At 47.9% G+C, this 25,082-nt stretch overlaps 1 protein-coding gene across 2 annotated transcripts; it reads left to right on the forward strand.

The window, feature by feature from the left end:
* The first annotated feature begins 9,455 nt into the window (after positions 1-9,455).
* ccdc6a (coiled-coil domain containing 6a) lies at positions 9,456-19,301 on the forward strand. Of its 2 annotated transcripts, none has more exons than XM_027014409.3 (9): positions 9,456-10,076; positions 11,101-11,250; positions 13,236-13,364; positions 13,818-13,921; positions 14,615-14,775; positions 15,164-15,320; positions 15,478-15,578; positions 16,237-16,358; positions 17,325-19,301. In XM_027014409.3, exons 1-9 carry the CDS (start codon positions 9,486-9,488, stop codon positions 17,490-17,492), a joined length of 1,683 nt encoding a protein of 560 aa, XP_026870210.2. In that variant the 5' UTR covers positions 9,456-9,485; the 3' UTR covers positions 17,493-19,301. The 2 variants fall into 2 exon arrangements, with proteins under 2 accessions (XP_026870210.2, XP_026870209.2); XM_027014408.3 differs by having other exon boundaries at positions 9,460-10,091.
* The last annotated feature ends 5,781 nt before the right edge of the window (positions 19,302-25,082 follow it).

Here is a 25,082-nt window from a genome sequence, read left to right on the forward strand (position 1 = left end):
TCAGGATGAGTAATAATTCAGGATTAACAGTACATTCTTGTTCTGGGGTGACACAGCAATGACCTTTGAGCTCTGAAAACCCAGCTGAAGAGAGAGAGGTGCAGTTTGCATCCCCAAGCATGTGCCAGCGCAGGGGTTGAGGATCGGTCAGGGTGGGACGTAGATCCGGTGGGCCCCCGCCTGGAGATACGGTTACGGGAGCTGGAATTGGAGATGAAAAGGCAGGGGGACCATTCACAGCTACCGCAGCTCCGTCCTCTACGTTAAGAGAATGGAACGAGAGAGTGAAAAGAGCCTGAGGAGCTCATTCTGTTTGACAAGCTTAAGACTCGTCACGCTGCCCAGTTCGCTGTACACTCCAACAAGCAGAAAGCAGAAACCTTGTCACCGGCAGGTGATTTGGCTAATGGCTCAGTGCTGAGATACAAAACTCTTATTTAGTCCTTATTTAGTGCAAAGCCTCGTACACCCCTCATAAGTCAATTCATAACACCTTGAAAACCACTGCCACTTTCAGAGAGCCGTTCACGTTTTCTGCTGTCAGATGTTTGATTGCCGCCTGTCCCGTGTTGACAGTTGGTGGCCAAACCCTGAAGAGAGGAAAAGTTGCCAGTGACCTGGGAAATAGCCTTAGTGAGTTCTGTGCTGTGCTGTAGCCTGCTGTGTAATCTTTCTCTCAGCAGTTCATTTTCCCTGGCTTAGTTTTGCTTAGTAAAACGGGCTGGCGGACGCTGACAGAAACAGCCAACGGACGCGGAGACGCAGGTGCTGCACAGTCGCCCATCTTAGCGCTTTATCTTTCTCGGAGGCCGGTTACAGTGGCAGTGATATTTTAATTCAAGGACTCAAGCCTGGAGTTGTTTGCGTCCCTGTGCACGCTGTTTCGCTATAACACCAGATTTCTCTGGGTCTTTTTAAAGTTGCTGTCCGCTCCAGATTGCCAGTTAATGGACTATCGCGTATTTTAGGCAATGACTTAGCTGGCGATAAACTGACCACTCCCCACTGTTGGGGATACGCTCGCTACTGAGGTTCCCTCTGAGTTTCGCGTTTACGCCTTAGCTCGTGCCCAAAGGAAAAAACAGTCCAACACAGTGGGAGTGTCTGACTTTATTTTGACTAAGGGTGAGCATTTGCATCCTGATGTCGGTGTCAACACCGTGGACTCGAGTGTCTCAGAGCTGACGCACACTGGCGCCCCGTCAAGAGCCCAAAAGTCCAACCTTGCTAAACCTGCCGGTGCCTATTACAGTCGTACTGTCTCAAAAGTTTTGAGCATGTCATTGTAATCAGCATGACAGAGGGATATCAGCTGCCTTGTCCTCGTTAACACTTTCTCCTGAGCTAACGAGAAGATCACTGGCATGATGTTAGCAGGCCATTTTGTGGCAGGCCTGAAGCCTGAAATGCAGCATTTTTTGTGACACAATACGTTAATACAATGAGAGGAGGTAGACATGCTCAATACATGGTGTGCTGATAATAACCTCTCCCTGAAGGTCAATAAATCAAAGGAAATTATTGTTGACTTTAGAGGAGGTGTAGAACACGCATACAGGGCACTCCAGTGGGAAGAGCTGAGTGTGAAATTCTTAGGAGGTCACATCACTGACGTCATCACCTGGCCACCCCAGGTCTCCCATCCTAGGGTGTGTTCGGGTAACTTCGGTTCAGTTAAACTCTGGTTTCAGTTTCAGACCCAATAAGCGGACTGAGGTCCGCTGCACAGGTCAATCTCGGCCCAATTCCTAACACGGTACAGACAGAAGGATCCAAATGGACCAATCACAGGAGGCAATGTCACAAGGAGAGACCCTAAACACTGCGTGAGAGACCAGAGTGGTGAGCGAACAGAGAACAACCGAGGGCTGTGTGGGGGGGGGGGTTGTTTTGGGTAACATGCCTCATTAACATTTGGTCTAATGAGCTCTACCCTGGGGAAAATGCACAAAAATGCCCATGTTTTCAGAACGCACTCCCTGCAATGGAGAAATCTGCCATGCTGTTTGCCTCCTTGATGCACTTTGTCAGCTTTTCAACAGCTAAAACTATCACCCCACATGCACGAACCCCACAAGCCTTCAGTCCAGCACAGAGCATTGTTCTAGTTTGGGTGGCATTATTGTAGTTATTGTTACAAAATATATGTCATAAAAGTGGTTCAGTCAGGATGTGATGTGTCCATATGACTTTTTTTTACATATTTTGGTTTGATGGTAAATATATCAGTGTGAACACTAAACAAACCAGGACTAAAAGGCAACAGTGTATTATTTTCTGCTTTGGTCCAGACTGAGTCAACCACACGGTGATGAGAATCGTGTCAGCCACGTGCACCCTAACCATGGCCTGTTTAATCCACTACCATCTAGAAACAACATTCCAGAACATTCTGCCCAGTTCTACTCAATTAAGGAACAGATTTTTCATACAGGCAGTTGCGCTACTCACACACAATAAAAAAAAAAGTTCAGGTCTCCAGTAAAGTCAGTCATCTCATATATTATAGCGCCATCTTAGTACAATAGTGATTGCTAATCTAGTACCTTAACCACTGAGCTACTACTACCTGTTCATATTCTGAACCCATTTCAAAAGATGCTGAGCTAAACGTTTTTTATTCTACTAAAGAGCATCTGTGCCATTAAACAGCTTAGTAACAGACCATTTATGATAGTTTAGGACACCATTTGTCAATAGCAAAGAGAATAAATAGGGAACAATGATATATGTAAACATGATACACAGTTCACCATTGGAAACTGCTAGCGTTCGAATCCAGTGTATGCACATACAAATAGCACAGAACGAAACAAGAAACGGATGAGCTCGATCAGTGTAGTCTGTAAGCTCAGAGGACGTCTGAGGGATGAGAAAAGAAAGCACGTGTCTCTGAGTACGATGCTAACGGCCATCGCTGCTCTCCATCCGGCAATCCTCCACGGGGCGATGGAGCCAACATGCCTGCCGCCCATCTACTCCTTTCAGTCTGCACACACAGCACACAGAGAGGTGGCCGTCGGAGGAAGGAGAGAGAGAGGGAGTATTGGGGAAAGAAGAGGGTGAGCGTGCACAACAGGGAGAAGGCAAAGAACGTAGACATGGAGAAAAGAACAGCAAGCCCTGTACGTTTATACGTGTGTGTGTGTGTGTGTGTGTGTGTGTGTGTGTGTGTGTGTGTGTGTGTGTGTGCGTGTGCGTGTGTGTGTGTGTGTGAAACATCATAAGGTAATATACTGCTAATACAAGCAATGAGAATGAAATCCAACTTTATTTAACACGATTACGGCTCATTCACACTCTCGTCCCAGAGTGCTCAGCCACTGACCTCTGCAATCCACAGGCCAGAGAGAGAGAGAGAGAGAGAGAGAGAGAGAGAGAGAGAGAGAGAGAGAGTGAGTGAGTGAGTCACTCACACTGTTAGGACCACTAAGAAAGAGAGAGAGGGAGAAGAAAGAGACGTTAAAATGATCTGACTTTAATAAAAAATAATTTTAAAAAACAAAATATAAGAACTTTAACTCAAGAGTTAAACTAAATAAAGTTTGAATTATAGCAGTCTAGGACTGTGGAGGGAGAGTGTGAGACAAAGCAGTATCTATGTTTTCCGAAAGTCCAGTTTTACTTACATGGATCAGAATCTTCAAACTTTCCGAGGCCTCCAAATCCTGGAACATTCTATTCTTGAAAATAAACGGGAACTTTCTAGCGTTCTAGCTCTTTAGACGGGGGCGGGGCAGAGAGTGACAGGGTGATAACTGCATTTCACTGCCTGAATCTATGGCCGAGATGAGTTAGAAAGATTGTTGCAGCGTGACGACGGAAAGCACTGTTTACTTGTCTACACAAGCAGGCATGAAACCGTGTATGTGTGTGGAGACCATCCATCACACTAGAAGTTGTTCTGCTCAGACAATGCCAAATCCTAAAAAAACGAAAAAAGATTCATCAAATTGGACGATTGATGCTCATTTACCGAGGTCTTATTTTTAGAGCAAGCCTCGCCCGTCATGCAGACCAGCCTTAGGGAGGGAGTCTCGGGTCTCTCCGAGGACCAGAAATAACTGCTGCCAGTGCTCATTACCATGAGGCTGTTCAAGGCAAAGCAAAAAAACGTACAAACCACGGCAGGAGATAAAAATTAGTGGGCAGAGACGCAGTGAATCGAACACGATGGCTTCCACAAACGAACCAATTAGAGGAGGTGAGAGCAATTTGTTTACAATTCTGTGCGATTTTGCAGTGCTTGCTCTTTGTTTTCGTAGCTTCTCGCGAAGGCCAGCGGGCGCGAATCGCGGCTGGCCCTGCGGACCACGCCGCCGTTGAGTCCTTCATCGCCTGCCCTCGCCTTCGCCGGTAGCAGCGGTCTCGTGATGGAGAGAATGAGGGGAAGTGGCTAAGACTAAAACAGGCGGGGGGGGGGGCCGTTAATCGCAATCTAATGGATGCACTCCGCGCTAACTCCGTGGGCGAGCTGCAGAAGCCCGTTTCCCCGAGGAGCGACTCGTCCTGCTCGTGATTGACGATGAGGATGAGTGAGGAAGGCAGGGCAGCCCTGGGGCTGGAACTCCACGCGTGGCTCCGATAGGAAGGAGGCGACCCTGGCGCAGCAGGGCCAGGCAGCGGGTGGGAAACCGGTCAGTGGGTGCTGGGAATTGTGGGAATTGTGCTGCGCCCTCCAACCTGTCCTTTCCTCCTCTACCCTCCCGCCCTCCATCCGTCTTCTCAATTCCCTCCATCTCTTGTTCTAATTCTTCCCCCCATTTCTCTCTCTTTCTCTCTCGTTCTTGCTCCCTTTCTCTCTCCCTCCCTCTCTCTCCCTCTCTCCCTCTCTCTCTCTCTCTCTCTCTCTCACTCTCACCTCTGCCTGTAGAGGTTTTACTGTCAAGATAGATCATCTCTATATCTCTGCTCCAGCTCTTAGTCAGTTAACATAAATACATTTAGATTAGTTTGTCAAAGGAACCTTAGGTGTCACGGTTTCTAAATGTCTCCATTTTTTCTCGGTATAGAGGATGCACACACACACACACACACACACACACACAAATGTGGTCACATTTGTGGTTGTTTCTTTCACTATATATCTAGATATCTGCCATTTGAATCTGCTTGTCAGTGCACTCATAAGCTTTCTAATAGAACAGAAGTGTACATACTGTTTCCTGGTGCTACCAGTAAGAGGCAGACTAATGTTGGCTCTGCTATGAATTACAGTATTCTCAAATTTTCTTCTCAGACCTGAGAGGCCTTTGGGAAAATAACCAAATCTGCAGTCTCATCAAAGTAACTGCATTTTCAGGAAAATTAGCTGTTCAGCAGGGGACCTGTAGCACACACACACACACACACACACACACAATATGCATGAACTATTTATTGCATTGTCTGGAGAGTCATGTTTTTTTTTTCAATCCCACTCACATTTATATGACAGTATAAAGTTTCTTCTAACTAACTTGACCTCGGTTCAACCCAAAGTTAGCTCATGGCACCCCACTTACCTGGTTAATGTGTTTGGCACTTCACACAAATACACTTCACACGTAAAGAGAAAGCAAAGAGCAGAAGATGCAGACCTCTCAAATCCACACCATTCTCTCCATGCTTAGCTCTGTTGAGATGGATAAATGGTCAAACAAACAAGCAAACCAAGGAATAACAACATGGGTGCAGTGTGGGCTGGAGCTTGTATCGCAAGACTCAGCACTGTGCGGTACAACCCTCAACTACTGCTAATGGGCCTTTTAAGGGGAAATGAATGCACGTGTGAAATAAAGCACATTAGTTAGAGATTCACCCCACCTTCGGCAAACACAGCGCAACTCCGGAGCAGCTGAGACGCAGCTAAACCCAAAGTATAATGCAAGCATTTCATAGGATGCCAAGAAATAAATGCCCTTTAAGTCATTAGCCTGCTGCCACTTGAAGCGAACTACATAAGGAGCATGAGGACATTAGGGACTCACCCAAGACATAAGAGCCAAAAGATTTATGCTTCAAGTTTATAAGACTCGCTTGTCAGAGCAATAAGTAGAATTAGAAGAGCATGAATAATAAAAGTAAAAGATGTGCAATAAATCCAGATCATCCAAGCTAAACATAAAAACATGTAATAACAGAGACTGCGTGTATAAAATGACACAATATAAAGGTGCTTAAACCCACAAAGCATGAATAATACAACATTAAGACCCTTAGTCTTTGCAATTTGTCTCATTTAGGAGACGTTTAGCTCCGGTGTGAACGCACTCGCTGAAGCACGGCACCTGGTTCAGCTCATCAGTTTTGGCTCTGAAATTTCTATATTATTTACAGTATGCCAAAATATATTCTAAGTACTTTTACATATGTGTGAGATGTACTGTTCACTGGTTTGCCATATTGTGTTCAAACCTTTTCATTTGAATGATAATAGAGCAATAGTAATTCATGTCATAACATTTCTTTGAAAAATAGAAAACTAAATTTCACGTGACCAAATCACAGAGAGAGAGAGAGAGAGAGCGAGCATGAGAGAGAGACAGACAGAGAGAGAGAGAGAGAGAGAGAGAGAGAGAGAGAGAGAGAGACAGAGAGAGAGAGCATGAGAGAGAGAGAGAGAGAGAGAGAGAGAGAGAGAGAGAGAAAGAGAGAGCGAGAGAGAGTAGCCTGTGTGCTGTATTAACTGTAGTTTGTTGATACGTTTGTCAGTGAAGGTTCTACTCAGTGCATCGTCTTCAGGGAGCGCCTTCGTGTGTGTCATTACGTGTGGTTTTTTTCTAGCTCAGGTTTGTTAAAACTGTGAACTGCTGTCACATTAAAGGTTACGCTGTAGTATCTGCGAGCCCTGGACCCTTCACTTTAGGCCCCCTCTTCACTAAGCAAGAAAGCAGAACAAAGTTTCTTTCTTCTTACATCTTATGATATTTCTATAAAAAAACAAACGATTCGCTTGTGGGCCTGCAATCTAGAGACCACTTTTGGATGCTGCGCGTAATTCTAAAATGAAATATTAAAAGATTAATGCTTGAGTAACGAGGGAGGGGGAAAACAAAAACATCTTGTGACTAGGGTCATACCACTGGAGCTCGAGAATCAAATTAAAAAAGGCCCTAGCCAAGTAAGTCATAAAAAGCCCTCGGATGCCCCTGATGACGATTAAGCTCTGTCGTCATCAAGCTGTGTCGTCATCATCTTGTTTCTACTTCCATACGTTAGTGTGCTGCTATATAGAAGCACTTATATGGATATATATTTAGATTAAAATATGCAATATATGCACATGTAGGCTATGTTACATGAATGTCAAATGTATTTAAACGGGCCTATATTTCGTTTTCACGCGGGATGAGCGTGGCGGGGACGCGTTCACCCGCGCAGCTGTTAAAGGGGCTGGGAGACACTGAATACGTGAGCAGTAGCTGTGGTTGGGTTTGCCGCCGCAATATCCAGCGTCCAGGAGCCGGCTGACAACTGACAATTTCATCACGGCAGCAGAAACCGCAAACAAACCTCCACGGACGAGCAATCAGGCAACAGTCACGGGAGTGTAGAGTCGCCGCGTGGATATGCCCCTCGAAGCATTATTATTCAGCATCAGGATTATTGTGCAATATGAAGAGAATACAGTTCGCGTTTACATAATGTTGTGACATAATGACTAGTTTACATGATATATAATGTTTACACGTAATGACACGCCAACCGTCTGATATTTATTGAAAGTTGGATGTGCGCTCCCGTTTGTCCTAAGAACAGGTCAGGGGAGGCCTTAGGGTTGATGAATGTGGCGTTGGGCGGATTTAACGGAATTAGAGCCCATAGACTCCAAGTTTTACTGTGATTCCGAAACTGAGCAATGCAAGCAGACCGAACCTACCCACAGGTGATATTGAATAAGAGTGCACAGTCAGGGTGAGACCTTACACCGTGATCATGTATCTGGAAAGGATGCCAGGGGAAGCGTAATGCCGCCATTCGCGCAACCATTTTCCAGAGTAGCTGTTTATTTGACATCTGATAAAAGCTAAATTCCCCAAAAATCAACCAGTTGTCTGTTATTTGCAAGCAACCCTGTATTGCATTTTGATAATAAATGCACAATGTCACTTTTGCGTTGTTGGTGGAGAAAATAACGTAAATTCGTATATATATTTTTTCTCCAGCCTAGGCATTTTATGCTGTCTCTGTAAATAATTCGGCTCACACACTCACTATCATCACAAATATCCACCCAATGAACCCATGTACCTATGCACAAAGGGACACACAGACCACGGGAATTCATCAGTGCGCACAGAGTTTCTGGGGGGGGGGTTCGTGAACTCAGAAATGCGCAGAGGTTCCGGGGTGCGGGGCGGGGGGGGTTGTGAATTCTCTCTTCCCTTCCACGTTTGCAGTCCTCCTTTTTTCCATCTGTGTGAAAGAACCGGATATGAATACTGGGCCACACCGCCTCAGAGGCGATAGCATTCATACCATCACAGTCACACCGGGGACGCTGCTTACCATGGACACCCACACAGGCGGCTCGCTGTGTCTACCATTTCTATCTGTCTTCTATTTTTTTAATCTATTTTCACAGCAGAGAAGAAAAGGATCAAGCTTTTCAACAAGAAATGCTATTGAGTCTAATATTCACTCAACCCATTTTCACTTCCGTATCAGGGTTTGAAATGACAACAAACTCAGAACTAGTGGCACCGTCAGGATGCAGTTCCAGAAATTCCCTGATGGGACCTTACGGCATTTTAAGATCTGTTTGATCTGTTATAATGAATAACAATAAACTTTAGCTAATCTGGTTTTGCCCTTTGTTGTACTTTCGGGGGCCAGTGTGAGACGGTATAACCTCTCACTGCAAGAGTAGCGTGCACTGAAGCGCAGGTATATTATAGCGCCATCTAGTGGCAATATAGTAGCATCACAAGCGTTGTAAAACAGGATATGCACTCCGGCGTCCCAGACCTCGGCCTGTACTCCAACGGTACTATACGACAGCGTTTGGCTAAACAGCGAGCCTTCTGGGAATTGCAGTGCAAGTAGGATCAGGACGCAGTGCGTGTCTTCGTCATTACTGCACATTACTCTCCTTTCCAAAGAGAACGACTGACAGCAGTTCAGTTGTGACGATGAAATACACGAGAGCTTCCTTTATCGAGGCATTTAGGGGTTTCCAAGCCATTAGGAAGTACCAGCTGTACCAGGTCTTACAGCCCTTCACTGGAGAAGTCAAGACACACCTACGCTGGCCTTATTAAAACACGGAGCACATTTCTATCCTGTTTTCACAGTGAGAATAGCCGAAGATTTCGCAATACAACAATCATTTGATTGCACAAAATTGCATTTTGCAAAAATAGCCACTGTATGTGGTTTTTGAATTTGTTTTGCAAGGCTGTGTTTAATCATAGCATTAAGGCAGTAAGTCACGAGAACGTGTGGGCTACACTGATTTATTCCGGTTAGTGTAACTGTGAGAGAGTTGTTACACAAGTCTATTAATGTCCAGCTTCGTAAACAGGGTTTCCACCAGAGTCCCAGATCTGAATCCCAGTTGGGGTAGATGGTGCAAGCGCATGTTCTTGGCGAGCGCAGCCACCCCGTGCTGCTTACACACCGCCTCGCGGTTAAATCTCGTGTTCGGATTATACGTCTGGGAGCCTCTTCGCCTCGAGAGGGCGCGAGCCGACCCACACCGCCGCAGCTTTCCGCCCGAGCGGCCGTTTTTTTGTTGTTTTTTTTGTTTTTTGCCTTCCTCTCCGCCCAATCGCGATCTCTCCACCCCGGTCCCCCAGTCCCGGTCTCTCCTCGTCGCCACGGCCATGGCGGACAGCGCCAGCGAGAGCGACACGGACGGCGCGGGCGGCGGCTCCGCCGCGCCGCTCTCCTCCTCCTCCTCTTCCTCCGCCGCCGCCGCCTCCTCCTCCTCCGCCGCGGGCAAGCAGGGCGTCGTGATCTCCCAGTTCCGCCTGGAGGAGCTGAGCAACCGCCTGGCCTCGCTGCAGCAGGAGAACAAAGTGCTGAAGATCGAGCTGGAGACCTTCAAGCTGAAGTGCAAGTCGCTGCAGGAGGAGAACCGCGACCTGCGCAAGGCGAGCGTCACCATCGTGAGTGGCCCCCCTCTGGGCTGCCGCCGGCCTACGACTGCGGCTCGGTCTGAAATTAAATCAGGTTCTTCGGGTGGAAAACGTATATAAATACGGTTTACGGTGGCGAAGCTGTCACGACAGGAGCACGCTGGCTGCTCCGCTTGCGCTACAGCTACCCGACCAGCTAACGCTAACGCTAAAGCTAACGCTAAAGCTAAAGCCAACACGGCAAACACCCGTTAAAGCGTGTCATGTCGAGCAAACGTGCACAGCGGCGACGATGTTGGCCCGTTAAAAATGTCGTTGGAAGGGCCGAAATTCAAAGACTAGTGAGGTTTATCCCGAGTGAGTCGTGGCTAGCGGCTAGCTCGGCTAACCTAGCTAAAGGAAAAACCCTCTTCTGTCAGGGCCAGCAGCTGGACAAGCTGCCAACTTGGAGCGCTTTTTTAAACTGGGGAGAGTGGTTTCCCTGCTCCCAGTACTCCCAGTACCCGTGGCTTTGAAAGCCTCGGGCTCAGTCGGGGTTTGTGAGGTGTCCTAGCTGGTAAAGCTTAGCCAGCCGCCTTCGTATCATGAATGTCCCGCAGACAAAAGCAGGGACGCAGAGTTTATGTTAAACCATTAACGTCAACGTTACGGACAAGCTCGGAGCTTGTGTGTCTTTTGAGGTGGGTCAGCCAGCTGTATTATGAGCGTAATGTCTAACACATTGCTTTGTTATGTGGGAGTTGCAAGCCTGGCTTTGTCGGGTCCGCACGGGCATACGTGTGCATCGCATGGAGCGTTTCAGAAAGGGAATTTGCATGTCATGCTCTGAAGTAAACTTGTAATCCAGCGGACAGCTGGTTGTTGGTGCATTGTATACATCAGAGGTTTCCATCAAGCATTTTGATCCGTTTACTTGAACCGTTTCCTCTTTTGATGTATTGTTTTTTTGCATAGCCCCCAGCACGAATCCTGGGTTTAGATGTGTGTGTGTGTGTGTGTGTGTGTGTGTGTGTGTGTGTATATATATACATACATGTAGCAAGCAAGAGCTGAACAAGAGGAGGAGTTTATTTCCAACACCTTGTTTAAGAAGATCCAGGCTCTGCAGAAGGAGAAGGAGACACTCGCTGTAAACTATGAGAAAGAGGAGGAGTTCCTCACCAACGATCTCTCCCGCAAACTCATGCAGGTAAGAGACACCACCCACAGATCGCACCTTTAAAAAAACAAAACAAGAGACCACACCCACAGATCGCACCTTTAAAAAAACAAAACAAAAAAAGCCAGTCTCTTCAGGGACCACCACCACCCCCCCAAACCTGCAGTCAGATCAGAAACCTCTGTAGCACTCATAGTGCACCGGTCTGGTCGTCGTCACACAGGCAACGGCTGAGACAAAGCTAGATTGAGAGTGTGTAGGACTCTACTGCAGTTGTCCATGCTCAGCATCCTGGAGAGGTACACTAAAGCAAGATGGCTTTTGACAAGAGATTTTAAGCGTGCGTGTTTACGGAGGGTAGAGGTCCAGCTGTCCTGGGCCCGTTACAGACAACTTACTGGTGTTGTGGATGCGACTGGTGCTGGTTAGGTTCTGGATGTGTTTCTGCCCGCCGTGCGCTGCTGACCACAGCCGTGCTGTCCGAGAGGAGCTGCTCCTCCCCGGGGGTTTGGTCAGTGCAGACCGCAGTGTTTATCTTTGCCTGAGGGCCCCGGCCACGGTGCTGCGAGGGCCGTGCTAGGCGCGGGATCGGGTGGGCCGAGGTTTGAACCCCTGCGCGCCGAGTGCTGTGGGGAAGGAGAAAACGAGTCAGAGTCCGCGTGGGCAGAGCAGAGGACATGTTTTAAGGGGGAGGAGTAGGTGGAACTGGAGCGTCCGCTCGGTTTGGACCAAGTGTGTATAACTTGAGGGTTGCTCTCTGGAGGGCATGACTCACCTCTGTGTGTGTGTGTGTGTGTGTGAGTGAGTGAGAGATATATATATATATTTATTTATTTATTTATTGTGTGTGTCATGGCTCACCAGAGGTCTCTCAGTGAAACATTGATTTTTCCATTGTGGAAGTCCTCTCCCATTTGTGCGTGTGCGCCCTTTCTGTTCAACGCCAGATGAAGTTGGCCATGTGCCAGACCTTAACCCTTTAACTAAGCATTTCATCTGGCCTTTTTTAATTTTGACGCCTACAGTCTGTACACGCTCGTCTGTCTGGAGAGAGGGCGGCTCCAATCGGGCCAGCATATTCTCAGAGCACTTCTGTTTACCATAATTCTTCATATCTGCTCTTGAGTGCCCACAACATAATTACCCATGTGCTGCAGCGCGCTACTTGTGTAATGGAATGACATCGCCATCTGCGAGTCACTCTGGATGAGCGTGACTGCCAGTGTTACGGCGAACGAAAATCCGAAGCACACGGCTGACTTCAACGCCCACAGAGTTCATGCTGCATGCAAAACATGTTTATAAGGTACTGAGAGGTGTTGTAATAGTGTTGTCTTGCAAGATGTACCCATGCACGCACCCCCCCCCCACGTGCGTCACAACCGTGCCTCCTGCGTTATAAGCGTGGGCTGAAGGGAGGAGGAGGCTGAGTCATGTCCTCCCCAAGGAGAACGCCGCGTGTCCGAGTGGGATCGTTGACTCCTCGTCGCCACGCACGCCTGTCAGGGGCGGTCACACCGGTTAGCTTCTGGCGCGGGTCTGTTTGGGTCAAGCCTGTTCTTCTCACTCCTCGTTCTCCTGGTCCTCACTCGCCCTTTGGCTAGCTGGCTGTTTCTCTCTCCACCGTTTTAATCCTCACGTACACAAGAACTCTCCGTCCAGCTGCGTGATGCGCTCTCTTCCTGCTGCCGAATTCTGCACAGCACGTGACGCAATGCTGCAGATATTCAAGTCGTACCTGCTCTTTGTCATATTTCATAATGTCCTCCTCGTTGTCTTTGACTGCACATAATACAGCCTCATATGTACATGATCTCCTTTTAGTTTCTCATTAATATTTTTTTTATTTTCTGCTTCTTTTTCATATTTATACCTTTTAGATTCCAAACGGAAGCGCTATGCAATAAGGGTTTCATAGGACAAACATGTGTTTACTGTCCATATGATTATACCCATGCATCCCCTCTCGTGGTCTTTGTCTCTGCGTGTGTCTCTGCCTCTGTGTGTGTCTCTAGCTCCAACATGAGAAGGCTGAACTGGAGCAGCATTTGGAGCAGGAGCAAGAATTTCAGGTCAACAAGCTCATGAAGAAGATCAAGAAGTTGGAGAATGACACCATCTCCAAACAGCTCACCTTAGAACAGGTACCACGCACACACACACCCCACCATCTCCAAACAGCTCACCTTAGAATAGGTACCACACACACACACACACACACACACACACACACACACCACCATCTCCAAACAGCTCACCTTAGAATAGGTACCACACACACACCCCACCATCTCCAAACAGCTCACCTTAGAACAGGTACCACACACACACACACATACCACCATCTCCAAACAGCTCACCTTAGAACAGGTACCACACACACACACACACACACACACATCTCCAAACAGCTCACCTTAGAACAGGTACCACACAAACTTTGACAACAGAGCAGCTTGTGCAAACAAGTACAAATACCACTGACTCCTGCTGCAACCCGGAGGGCTGTGTGTGTGTGTGTGTGTGTGTGTGTGTGTGTGTGTGTGTGTGTGTGTGTGTGTGTGTGTGTGTGTGTGTGTGTGTGTGTGTGTATGCAGCTGCGCCGTGAGAAGATCGACTTGGAGAACACTCTGGAACAGGAGCAGGAGGCGCTGGTCAATCGGCTGTGGAAGCGCATGGACAAGCTGGAGGCGGAAAAGAGGTAGGCAGGCTACCTGACCCTACGCCACACTCGCACAGACCTTAGCTGGCCCCGCCCTATGCTGCATAAGCCCTGCCCTGACTCCTAGCCACGCCTCCACTCCCAAGTGTGACGGCACACCCCAGTGGAAATGACTACCGGCTCGTACAAGTGCAGAACTCTCTCCCTGACTCTCCTGGGAGTGTTTTCTCTCTCTCGCTCTCTCTCGCTCTCTCTCGCTCTCTCTCATTTGCTTTGTGGGTCTGCGTTCCTGCGTACTCTCTGTGCCCACCTGATTGAACAGCCAAAAACAAGCTCAACTCGAGCTGAATGAGAGCACATGGAACTATATAGCTGTTAATTTTGATCGAATAATATTACAGCTGGTTTATAGGTTAGAGGACTGTGTGTGTCTTATGGCGCATCAGAAGCTGTGCCCTTATGCTCCGCCTCCCATTAACAGTGTTGAAGTGTTTTGATGCTCCTCCACGATTCTCTGCTCTGCGCCCGAAAGCGTGTAAAGAACCGTAGGTTCGAGAGCGACGTCTCGCTGTGGGCGGAGTTGGAGCAGGCCTGCGGAGGTGCATTTCGCCCGTTCCTGTGTGTTTGTCGTGAGGTTGATGGCACATGCTGACCTTGCCCCTCTCTCTCTCTCTCTCTCTCTCTCTCTCCCTCTCCCTCTCTTGCCCCAACCTGCTCCGCATCGATTGGCAGGATCCTTCAGGAGAAGCTCGACCAGCCCGTGTCGGCCCCGCCTTCCCCGCGGGAGGTTTCCATGGAGATTGACTCCCCGGAGAACATGATGCGGCACATTCGCTTCCTGAAGAGCGAAGTGGAGAGACTGAAACGCAGCCTTCGCACGACCGAGTTGCAGCGTGAGGAGCGCATGCACGCCCGCTCGTACACACGTGCGAGACGACGCGTACCACACAAGTTACATTCTTGCATACACCTACAGGGCCTGTAGAGTGACACACACACACACACACTTAACTCCAGGTTATCTTGTATTGCATAATCGGATGATGCTCAGGTTGGGTTGGTTGGTTGGTTTGTTGCCGTTCTTGGTTGAATGTGTTTTATGTGTAAAGACGCGATCGGCCACTAGGTGGAGCTCTCTGCATGGCCTTTGCCGAGCAGCGGTTCTGCAGACGGCTCAGGTGGTGTAATGAAGTGGGGGGTGGGTGAACTTCACCTGAGCATCATCTTCAGCGCAGTCTCATTGTTTTTCTGGTTTACCTTTGCCCCACCTTCTCCCTCCAGACACGGAGAAGCGGGCTCAGTACATCGAGGAGGAGCGACAGATGCGGGAGGAGAACCTGCGCCTCCAGCGGAAGCTCCAGCGGGAGATGGAGCGGCGAGAGGCGCTGTGCAGGCAGCTGAGCGAGAGCGAGAGCAGCCTGGAGATGGACGACGAAAGGTAGGGCGCCGCCTGTAGACGCCAACGCCGCCTTCACGCCGCCTGTTGTTTGCTATGATGCGTTTCCTGGTTTTGGTCCAGATACCGGCTCCCTTACGCACAAACTGGCACTGCTGTGTGCTGTCCCCTCTCTGTGTTTCTCTCCCCCCCCCCCCAGGTATTTTAATGAGATGTCTGCTCAGGGGTTGAGAGCTCGCACTGTCTCCAGTCCCATCCCCTACACCCCCTCTCCTTCATCTAGCCGGCCCATCTCCCCAGGTAAGCGCGCGCGCGCGCGTGTGTGTGTGTGTGTGTGTGTGTGTGTGTGTGTGTGTGTGTGTGTGTGTGTGTGTACTGATGCTAGTAAGTATTAAACCCCAGTGTCTCGTACGCAGAACATTCTGTACTGCTAGAGAACTGCGTTCTCCATGGATACCACGGAAACGTCAGTTACCACAGCAACACCAGGGTAGCCAAGCTTCACCAACTCTGCTCACCAGATTGTCATATAGTCCAGGGGATGTATACACACAGACACACACACACACACACACACACACACACACACACACACACACACACACACACCCGCTCAGTGTACAATCCGTGTTAAACCTTCGTGCCGGTCATTAAACAAGCCCACGCACTTCACCCTTAACCAAAAGAGGCTCATCCCAGTCCTCTGAAATCTTTGACACCGATACGTCACCCCGACTGAGTGCAGGTCTTTCATTTGTGCGGCGCCACAAATTTCCTGTGTGAAATGGATTAAATTCAAACAAAGTCTCTCATTGAGAGGGGACCTTCCGAGTTTTGCTCAGATCAGCAAGCTTCTTTGTCACTGCGCCCCGGGGTCGCTGTTTTGCGTAGGAGCAAAATTCTGTAGGGCTGTTCAGGGTTTGAGATGAGTAGTTGACCTCTTGACTGTGCTGTGCAGGTTTGTCATACGGCAGTCACACGGTGGGGTTCACGCCCCCTGCCACACTCAGCCGGGCCCCTCTCCCTCACTACGGCCCTCCGGGACTGCACATTCACCCAGGACCCTCGCACGGAGTTCAGGTAAATATCGCGCGCACACACACACACACACACACCTTACACTACACTTGCACAGACCTCAACTGTGCTTCTTCATCCTTGGCCTCGCCCCACCCTACTTAGCCCTGCCCCCAACTCCTAGCCACACCTCCACTCCCACCTTCAGACTGAGTGTCCAAATGTCAAGCGTGAAGACACACCAGTGGAAATAAATGCCAGCTCGTAAAAAGTGCAGAACTGTTTACCTGACTCTCCTGAGAGTGTTTAGGGCTTTTTTTTTTTTCTTTTCTAATTTTTTTGCCTTTTGGGTCTGCATACCTGCTCCATTCTCTCGGCCCAACTAATTGAACACACCTAAACAAACTCAACTCAAGCTGAATGAGAGCACGTGAAACTATATAGCTGTTAATTATAATCTAATAATATTAGAGCTGGTTTATAGGTTAGAGGACTGTGTGTGTGTGTTTTGTGGCGCATCAGAAGCTGTGCCCTGGTGGGTGGAGTCTCAGTGACCACTTGTACTCCGCCTCCCATTAACAGTCTTGAAGTGTTTTGGTGCTTTATTTCCCCTGGAATTTCCTGGATTAGAGGGAAGGCAGTTTCCGTAACCACTGGGTGGTTGCCGAGGGATGGGTTTTGTTTTGGTTTGTTTTGAGGGGTTTTTTGGGGCGGGGGGGTGTTAGAGTTCAGGCCCTTTGATGTTTTGCCATGCTCTGGAAAAGCTCCACTCACACAGACAGCTTGCACACACTCATTCACGCCATCAGTATCTCACACACACACACACACACACACTCAGTGACCCCAAATAACGCAAGCTCACACAACTGCTCTTCACAACTAGACACCGTTATGCATTCCAGTTCAGTCCAAGTGAAAGTCAGAATCTCTCACTTGCCATTGTGTTTGGATTAGGTTTTTGTTTTTCTTTCTCTTCTGCTCACCTAACGTAATTACGGTCTGCGGTGTCTCCTTCTCCCGAAACAGCGGCCGTCGCCCAGGAGGAGCAACAGCCCGGACAAGTTCAAGCGCCCCACGCCCCCCCCTTCCCCCAACATGCACGCCGGGCTACAGCACCCCACGCTCGCGCAGCCCATGGCCCAGTCCGGCTCCTCCCCCGCGGCGGCCTCGCACCAGCCCCCTGCTCAGCCTTAATGCATGCGCTGCACGCCACGACGCGCTAGGCCAGGCCGCTGCACCCCCCCAAACCCCCACACCCACACCCACACCGCCACGACGACTCAGCAATCCTCCACTGGGCAAGCGCTGTGCGGGGAAAAGACTGGTGTCGCCTCGGAAGCAGAGAGGGATGGATGGATGGATGGATGGATGGGAGGTTTGAGAGAGAGAGAGAGTTTCCGTTGGCAGGCTGACTGCGTCCACGCCCCCGTTTGGACTTGCGCGCCGTTATAACTCCGTGATACCGTCACGCGTTTCGCTTTAGAGTGAAATACGGCTTTTTACGGACAGCGTAGGGATTACTGTCCGAAACTGTTTGTTTGTTTTTGTTTGTGTTTTTTAAAGGCTGCTGTCCGGCTGCTTCCCTGCCTTGCTCCTCCTAACTGTTGAGCGTTGACTGTTAACTAGCTTGCTGCTCCTGACCGGCGAGCTTCGACACGTTGAGGACGCCTCCCCCGAGAAGAGTCCCCAGTCATTTGCAGAGATTTTAATCTCGAAACAAAAAAGCTACCAATTGTGTAAATGTAGTCAATCTGATGAGATTATAATCCCAGACAACTTCAGCATGGGTGATGGGAAAGACGTGTTCTGAATGTCCCAGCTTATGAGGGAGAGCTTTTGGCAGTTCGGTTTGTTTGGTTTGTGGTTTGGTTTTTGTTTTTGTTTTTTCGCTTTTGTATGTAAAGCCCATTCAAAGATGTACACCACAGCATTTAGAGGGTAAAGTCAGGAGGGGGGGGGGGGGGGTGTAGATGCCCCTTAACACTGATGTGAGTTCAGTTCTCTTGTGATCATTGAATAGAGAGTTCAACCAAACGGTGCTAATAGTGCCAGCCTCTGGTTCCCAGCAGTCAGTAATCCCAGGATCGAAGCCCCGTCCTGGAGATCTGCAGACTTTATCTTTAATGCTAATCTGGCTCTAAAACTAAGAATCTACTGGATCACCCATGTTGGATTAAAGTTGGAACTAAACTCTGCAGTTGATCACCAGGACCGGACTTTGGGTGCACCTGCACTAGAGTTTGGAAAACGTAGTTCAAACACAGTGAGAGGATCCTGTAGTTCAAACTGGGAAACGTAGTTCAAACGCAGTGAGAGGATCCTGTAGTTCAAACAGCAAGACCGGGTGGAATCCACTCCCTTCTCTCTCTATGCATGGTGCCTGCAGCCAATCAAATCCCCGCTGCGTCACAAGTCACGGCCAAACACGTCTCGACGTCATGACCGTCCAGGCCAAACTCGGCCGACACTGTGAGCCGGGAGTAGTGACAGGAAGCACCCAGGTGCCAGGTGGCTTTCATCATTAATGTCGTTTGGTTGATCCGTTCCTGCAAGGCTTGCGTTCGAGAAAATGGGTATGTCTCCAACGAGCAGTCCAGCCTGTTCCAGGGGCCTCGAGCCAGTCGACCCGTTCCGTCCATTCCAGCCCTCCCGGCAACGGGAATCAATAGCTCAGCAGCCCTTGGTTATCCAAATCAGGTTCGCAAGGAGCTGGAACAGAACAAAAAATTCTGGACCGGAGTCCCACAAATTACAAGCGGCAAACCTTTGCCAGAAACGCTGATCCGAGGGTCAGGGCATCCACACCTGCGCAGCAGTCACGGGTCAGTGCACCTGGTGTCAGATCAGCGAGCAGAACAGAAGGAGGAACGAGGGAAGCAAGGCTAGTGCCCTGAGTTTAACGCACCACAATAAAATAAACGTACCAGCCAAGAGGCGGTGAGGTGCCAGGTACTGTGGAACAAATTAACCTTGATGTGATTAAAAGCTTGGACAAAAACGTGACAGTTTCTGACTGTTTCTTGGACCTTAAGTTCGTGTGTGTGTGTGTGTATGGGGCGGGGGGGTTCAGAAGTTATTTTTCATGTCCACCGTACAGCTGTGGTTAATGACTACTGCTCCGGGCGGTCAGTGCGTTACACAAAAAGTGTCCTAACAGCAAATTTGAGGAAGCACGTGGACACTGGCCTGGAATGAGTGATCAGAGATCACTCAGCCATGGAGGCCGGAACTCCTGGTCTGGCTGAACTTTTTAAAATTTATCAGAGGTTAAAAAACGTAAAAAATTACTTGAGTTCACTGTGTGCGTCTAGGTTTCGGCCACGGTCGGTTTTCTTACTCCCGATGGCACCACGAAGTGCCCAGTTCTATGCCAGACTTTAAACATGAACATTAAATATGTTAACCATGTGAGGCATACGCACTCCTCTCGTGTCTGGTTGGTAGAAACTAGATGCCAATCAGCTGCTGGTAGAATGACAGCTCAGAGTCACCCCACAGTCCTCTGGCTCGGGCTAACCTCTGTCACCTCTGCTGGTTTTCTCCCAAAGTACTTGACTACACGGCGCTGGTGTCTTGCAATGATTAATGCATTGGGGAGGCTTGGGTGTGTGGGGACTGCCTACATGTGAGACATTCTGAATGTATGAGAAAGTAAGCGCGTGTGCACGCAAGGAAGCGTGCACGCACACTCGGGTCATTCTCAGGCTACGGAACCTGAGATGGATGAGGAAAACTGCCTGGGCGTCTGGTAACAGGAGCGGAAGCGTCTCAGTGAGAGGTCAGAACCAAAGACAATATGAGAGGCCTGACTAGGGCAGACCCAGGGTTTTGACTGACATGTGTTGTGATATGTTCCTATGGCTGTGGGTGTGTGTGTGTGTGTGTGCCTGTGCACGTCAGGGCCTCCCTGGCACTGCTGGAAAAGGTTTATTTGCCAAAGTACTGTGGGATGTTTCATCTCTCGCATTCCGAAAGTGACACTGCCTCAGGTGTGTGTGATAAAGATCCGTAGATTAAAGTGAGGCTAAAACACATGCTTTAACTCGAGAACACTGCTACGGCTAAACTATAGAGGAGTGACAGCCCTTGAGTACCAGCAGGAGGAGGTAAGGTGCCAGGTACTGTGGAACAAATTAATCTTGTTGTGATTTAAAAGCTTTTTTTGGACCTTAAATTCATGTAGGAGTAGGTGATGTTTGTGCGTGGTTGGTGGGGGTGTGCGTTCTGCTGGTGAAGGTCACAGTGGTAGCAGGCTGAGAAGATCAGCCCGGACTTCCCTCTTCTCCACAACAGATTCCGGCTTCTATTGGACATCCAGACAGACCCAGGCCAGCTGAGAAATCGAATCCCTCCAGCGGGTCCTGGGTGTGCCTCTGTGTCCAGGGGGCTTCCTTATGAGAAACCAAGACCCCCCCCCCAATGTCTCAAGCCATGAAGAGTAGCTTCTCACTCCATTTCATAGGGCGAGAAACACAAGCATCATCATAATCTTATTGTCATGTTTGGCACCTGGGTGCAGATCCTTTTCAGCCAATCGAGGCTTCAGGTTTTCAGCCTGCAAACTTAACGCTGTCGACTTAGGAGTAGGGTATATCTAGGCTCATCCATTACACTAAAAATCTTCAGCCATATAAATTGTTTTACAACATACACACACACCTGGAGCCGAGGAGAGAACAGACCTCTAGATAATCATTAAGCCGCATTTTAGAAGTCCTCTAGTGTTCAGGAATTCGTGTCTTCTTCACTAACAGCATCGGCTCGTCAGACAGACGGGGAGATAAATCTTCTAAAAAGGCTGGACCTTCATTTGTATTGTGTCTTCCTCTCACAGTAGGTCCCAAACTCCTGGCAGTAACCAGCAGCTTATCCTAGCAACCAGGGTACTACAGCACATGCTGATCCAACATGTATCATAATCATCCACACACTCGTTAGCATCTCTGGAATGGGTCAATTGAGGTCGTTGTGTTGAGGTAACGTAAGGACTGATATCTGAGAAGATCGCTGCTGACTGCCTGGAATTATCATCAACGTAAAAACTTTGTATCTCCAAAAACAGGGGAAAAAAAACTTGACATCTGCTATTAGATGTGCATTTTCTGCTCGTCGGCTCATCATGAAATGCTCCCCCGATGTAAGGTGCAGGTGAAGTTTTCAAACGCCATCCTTAGCACAGACACTGCTAATTCTGACAGTCCTCTAATTCCGTCCTTCCCGCCCAGAAACATGACGTGAGAAATGGGGGACTAAGTTCGGAGCCTGAGTTAGGAACATTGAGTGTTAGGTTTTTGGTTGAAAAGAATCAGTGAAATCAAACAAGTGATCAGTGTCTGCCTATGTATCTGTATGCTGAGGTACTATTCTCTTGTCATATTGTAACTATGTAATTATGTTGAGGTACTCTAATCTTGTCTTGGTGTAATTATACGTAATTATGTTGAGGTACTATTCTCTTGTCATATTGTAACTATGTAATTATGCTGAGGTACTCTAATCTTGTCATATTGTAATTATATGTAATTATGTTGAGGTACTATTCCCTTGTCATATTTTAACTATAATTATTTTGAGGTACTCTAATCTTGTCTTGGTGTAATTATATGTAATTATGTTGAGGTACTATTCTCTTGTCATATTGTAACTATGTAATTATGCTGAGGTACTCTAATCTTGTCTTGGTGTAATTATATGTAATTATGTTGAGGTACTATTCCCTTGTCATATTTTAACTATGTAATTATTTTGAGGTACTCTAATCTTGTCTTGGTGTAATTATATGTAATTATGTTGCGGTACTATTCTCTTGTCATATTTTAACTATGTAATTATGTTGAGGTACTCTAATCTTGTCATATTGTAATTATATGTAATTATGTTGAGGTACTATTCCCTTGTCATATTTTAACTATGTAATTATGTTGAGGTACTCTAATCTTGTCATATTGTAATTATATGTAATTATGTTGAGGTACTCATGTATTGCAGAATGAAATGCGGTTTGACTAGCCTGTGGTGTAGGAATACAACATTTACTGCAAAGCATAAGACAGTCATTAAGTGCGTATCACTATACACATATATATCTTAAACAAATGCAAGACATGTAAACCATAATTTCCATATGCATCTCAACAGCCCGAGAGCCAAAGCTGTTTCGTAATCACGCAGATCTGGATCTTATGACCCAGATAGCAGCGGCTGGGGCACGTAGGGTCAGAGGTGAAGTCGAGTGCACTCTTCCGACATCTCTTGGTGAAGCTATCACGCACTGCGGTGGACTGAGCAGTCTTAACCACTCGTTACGGGGCCTCGCGGCCAGCGGCCGCGGAGATGACGCAGCAGGCCGCGTCATGTTACTGTACCATCCACTACACTTCTGCAGGAGTGGGCCGTGAGCTGAGGAGCGAGGGTTGACTTCTCAGTGGTCTTAGAAACGGGAGGAGCAGTTTGAGCTTTTCTTATGAGGTGTGAGGCGAATTTAAAGCTGTTTATCTTTTCCAGTGCGCCGCGCTGTGCTCAACTCTCCACATTCTGAACTCAGCACGGGTTTCCTTAGTTTCAGAGGTGACCGTCTGGGGTCTGGCTGTGTTGGGGAATGCTGAGTGCTAGAGGTCTGAGCTTACACACCAGTTCTGACAGAACGGTTGTATCAAATGCAGAGCTGAAGTCCAAGATCAGCATTTTGAAATAAGTGGGGACAGGTTGTGCCCATTCAGGATTCAAACAGAGAGACATTTCAGAAGGGAATTCTGAATTAGCAGTTTATCCTGGCCATGTCCTGAAAAGGGAAAACCTGAGACATCTTTCTGGCTTCAGAACTAGTCAGAGATACTGACTGCTTCTGTGGACCGAGTTTCAATATTAAATGTTTTTGATGCAACATCACAGCAAGGAAAACCATGAGGAAACATACTGACCCACAAACAACATCTCGGACATTATAACACAAAAATCATATTTTTTTGTAAGAACAGATCTTAAAATTTTAGAGCGAGCGTCACGTTGAACAATCTCTCGTTTAAGATCGTCTTTACCGCTACGGTGCGCTCAGGGAAACAGGGCCCTGATTCTCCCAAACATCATTGTGTTTAAATCAGTTTAATTAACAAAGAATGTTCACAGTTAAGAGGTGATGTCATGTCATGTAACAAAGGGCTTGAAACCTCTCTGAAACTCATTCCTGAGCTGAGAATGATCTGGTGCCTTTGTTGCGCAACAGTTTCGTTGACCTGTCTCTAAACTCACTGTGCCATTTGCAAACAGACGGTAGTTGTAATGTCACTGCAGTGCATCGTCATATACTGAATCTGTAGACAGGAGAATGTTTAGGAGTATAGGAGTTTAGGAGTTATGTTTATGGACAACACATGTTCCTCCTGACCATTCGTCAACTGCTCCTGTGTTTACAGTAGCAGAGCAGTGAGACAAATACTCACCTGGAGTTTATACGAGGGCAGTGCTCCCGGACCTGGGGTAATTAGACGTTCTGTTCTTTCTCTCTCTCTCTCTCTCTCTCTCTCTTTCTCTCATCTCTCCCTCCCTCCATGTCAGAGGTGATGAAGAGGTATGTCGTGGTGGGTCTGACAGCTCTGTGGGCATAGCGAGGAGGAAAAGTCAGACACTGCTTCAGAATCTAAGCTCTCAGATATGCTGAACACCGACACCCTCTCGCAGGGTAGGCCACCCAGGAGAACAAAGCAGGCGAGAGAAAGAGGTGGAAATCACATGAAAGAAGGCCTACGTTTCGGTCTCTCGCGACCCGAGATTAAAATCAGTTTGATCAAAGCAACAGTTCGGTACAAGTCCTTTTGCAGACGCATGAACTAATGCGGAGTCCCGTTCCCAGAATGCGTTCCATGTGCAGACACTGAGGTACATTAAAGGATCACTTCTAATAAGGTCACAATCTGACCTTTGAACTTATTAATACTGCTTGTTTTAATTGTATTGCTTGGGTTACAGTGGATGTACCAACTGTTCCAGTACTTCTGTACCCTGTTTTTCATTTGTTCTAAGAACACTGGGTGGGTTTCTACCTTTTAAAACTTAACGAATATAATCACAGTGAGCTTCAGTTCGATATTATATGATTTACTAAGAAGTAGGCAGCAGACAGATTACATCATTACATCATCACAGTCCACAGTCTAGTATGATAATGGCCATATACCGCCTTAGAGAGGCGTGTTCTGGTTTCACTTAGAAACAACAGAGAGGGCTGCTCCCAGTACCAGTGAAAAATGGATAAGTATGGACAGCGATCGCTTGGGATTGGGACGTCCGTATCAGGGCCCCGCCGTTCATTTGCATACATCAAAAGCTTCTGCACTTGTTGGTTTTAATTTGACAGCGGAGAGAGCCACCGGGAGGACTGCCATGATGACTCATCACTCTCAGGTGTCCTCGCAGACAGGTCACACACACACACACACACACACCCATCAGACCAAGTATGAGACGGGACATTCTCCATGGCATGGCGTAATCTGCACGCTAAAAATGTACTTAACATTTTACAGTAATTTAGGACCACTGTGGCCAGTAAAGTACTGTAGAATTTACAGTAACCATAAAGCACATATACATTAAAGTACTTAAACATTTATTTGTTATTATTGTTGTTTTTTGGGGGGGGTTTGGGGGGGGTTTGTGTGTGTGTGTGTGTGTGTGTGTGTGTGTGTGTGTGTGTGTGTGTGTGTGTGTGTGTGTGTGTGTGTGTGTGCATAAAAAATTCCCCACTCGCCCTCCTCCGGGCAGTCTCATATTTTCTTTCAAGCTCGG

This window comes from Electrophorus electricus, chromosome 10 (assembly GCF_041902795.1).
Source record: "Electrophorus electricus isolate QZ-2024a chromosome 10, ASM4190279v1, whole genome shotgun sequence".
Lineage (NCBI taxonomy): Eukaryota > Metazoa > Chordata > Actinopteri > Gymnotiformes > Gymnotidae > Electrophorus > Electrophorus electricus.

What these genes read in the sequence shown, in the direction of transcription:
- ccdc6a (XM_027014408.3), top strand. Translation starts at nt 9,486, where the DNA reads ATGTCCAGCTTCGTAAACAGGGTTTCCACCAGAGTCCCAGATCTGAAT. An exon ending in GCAAGGCGAGCGTCACCATC is followed by an intron (nt 10,092 to 11,100) that starts GTGAGTGGCCCC and finishes ACATACATGTAG; the next exon opens with CAAGCAAGAGCTGAACAAGA. An exon ending in TCGCACGACCGAGTTGCAGC is followed by an intron (nt 14,776 to 15,163) that starts GTGAGGAGCGCA and finishes TTCTCCCTCCAG; the next exon opens with ACACGGAGAAGCGGGCTCAG.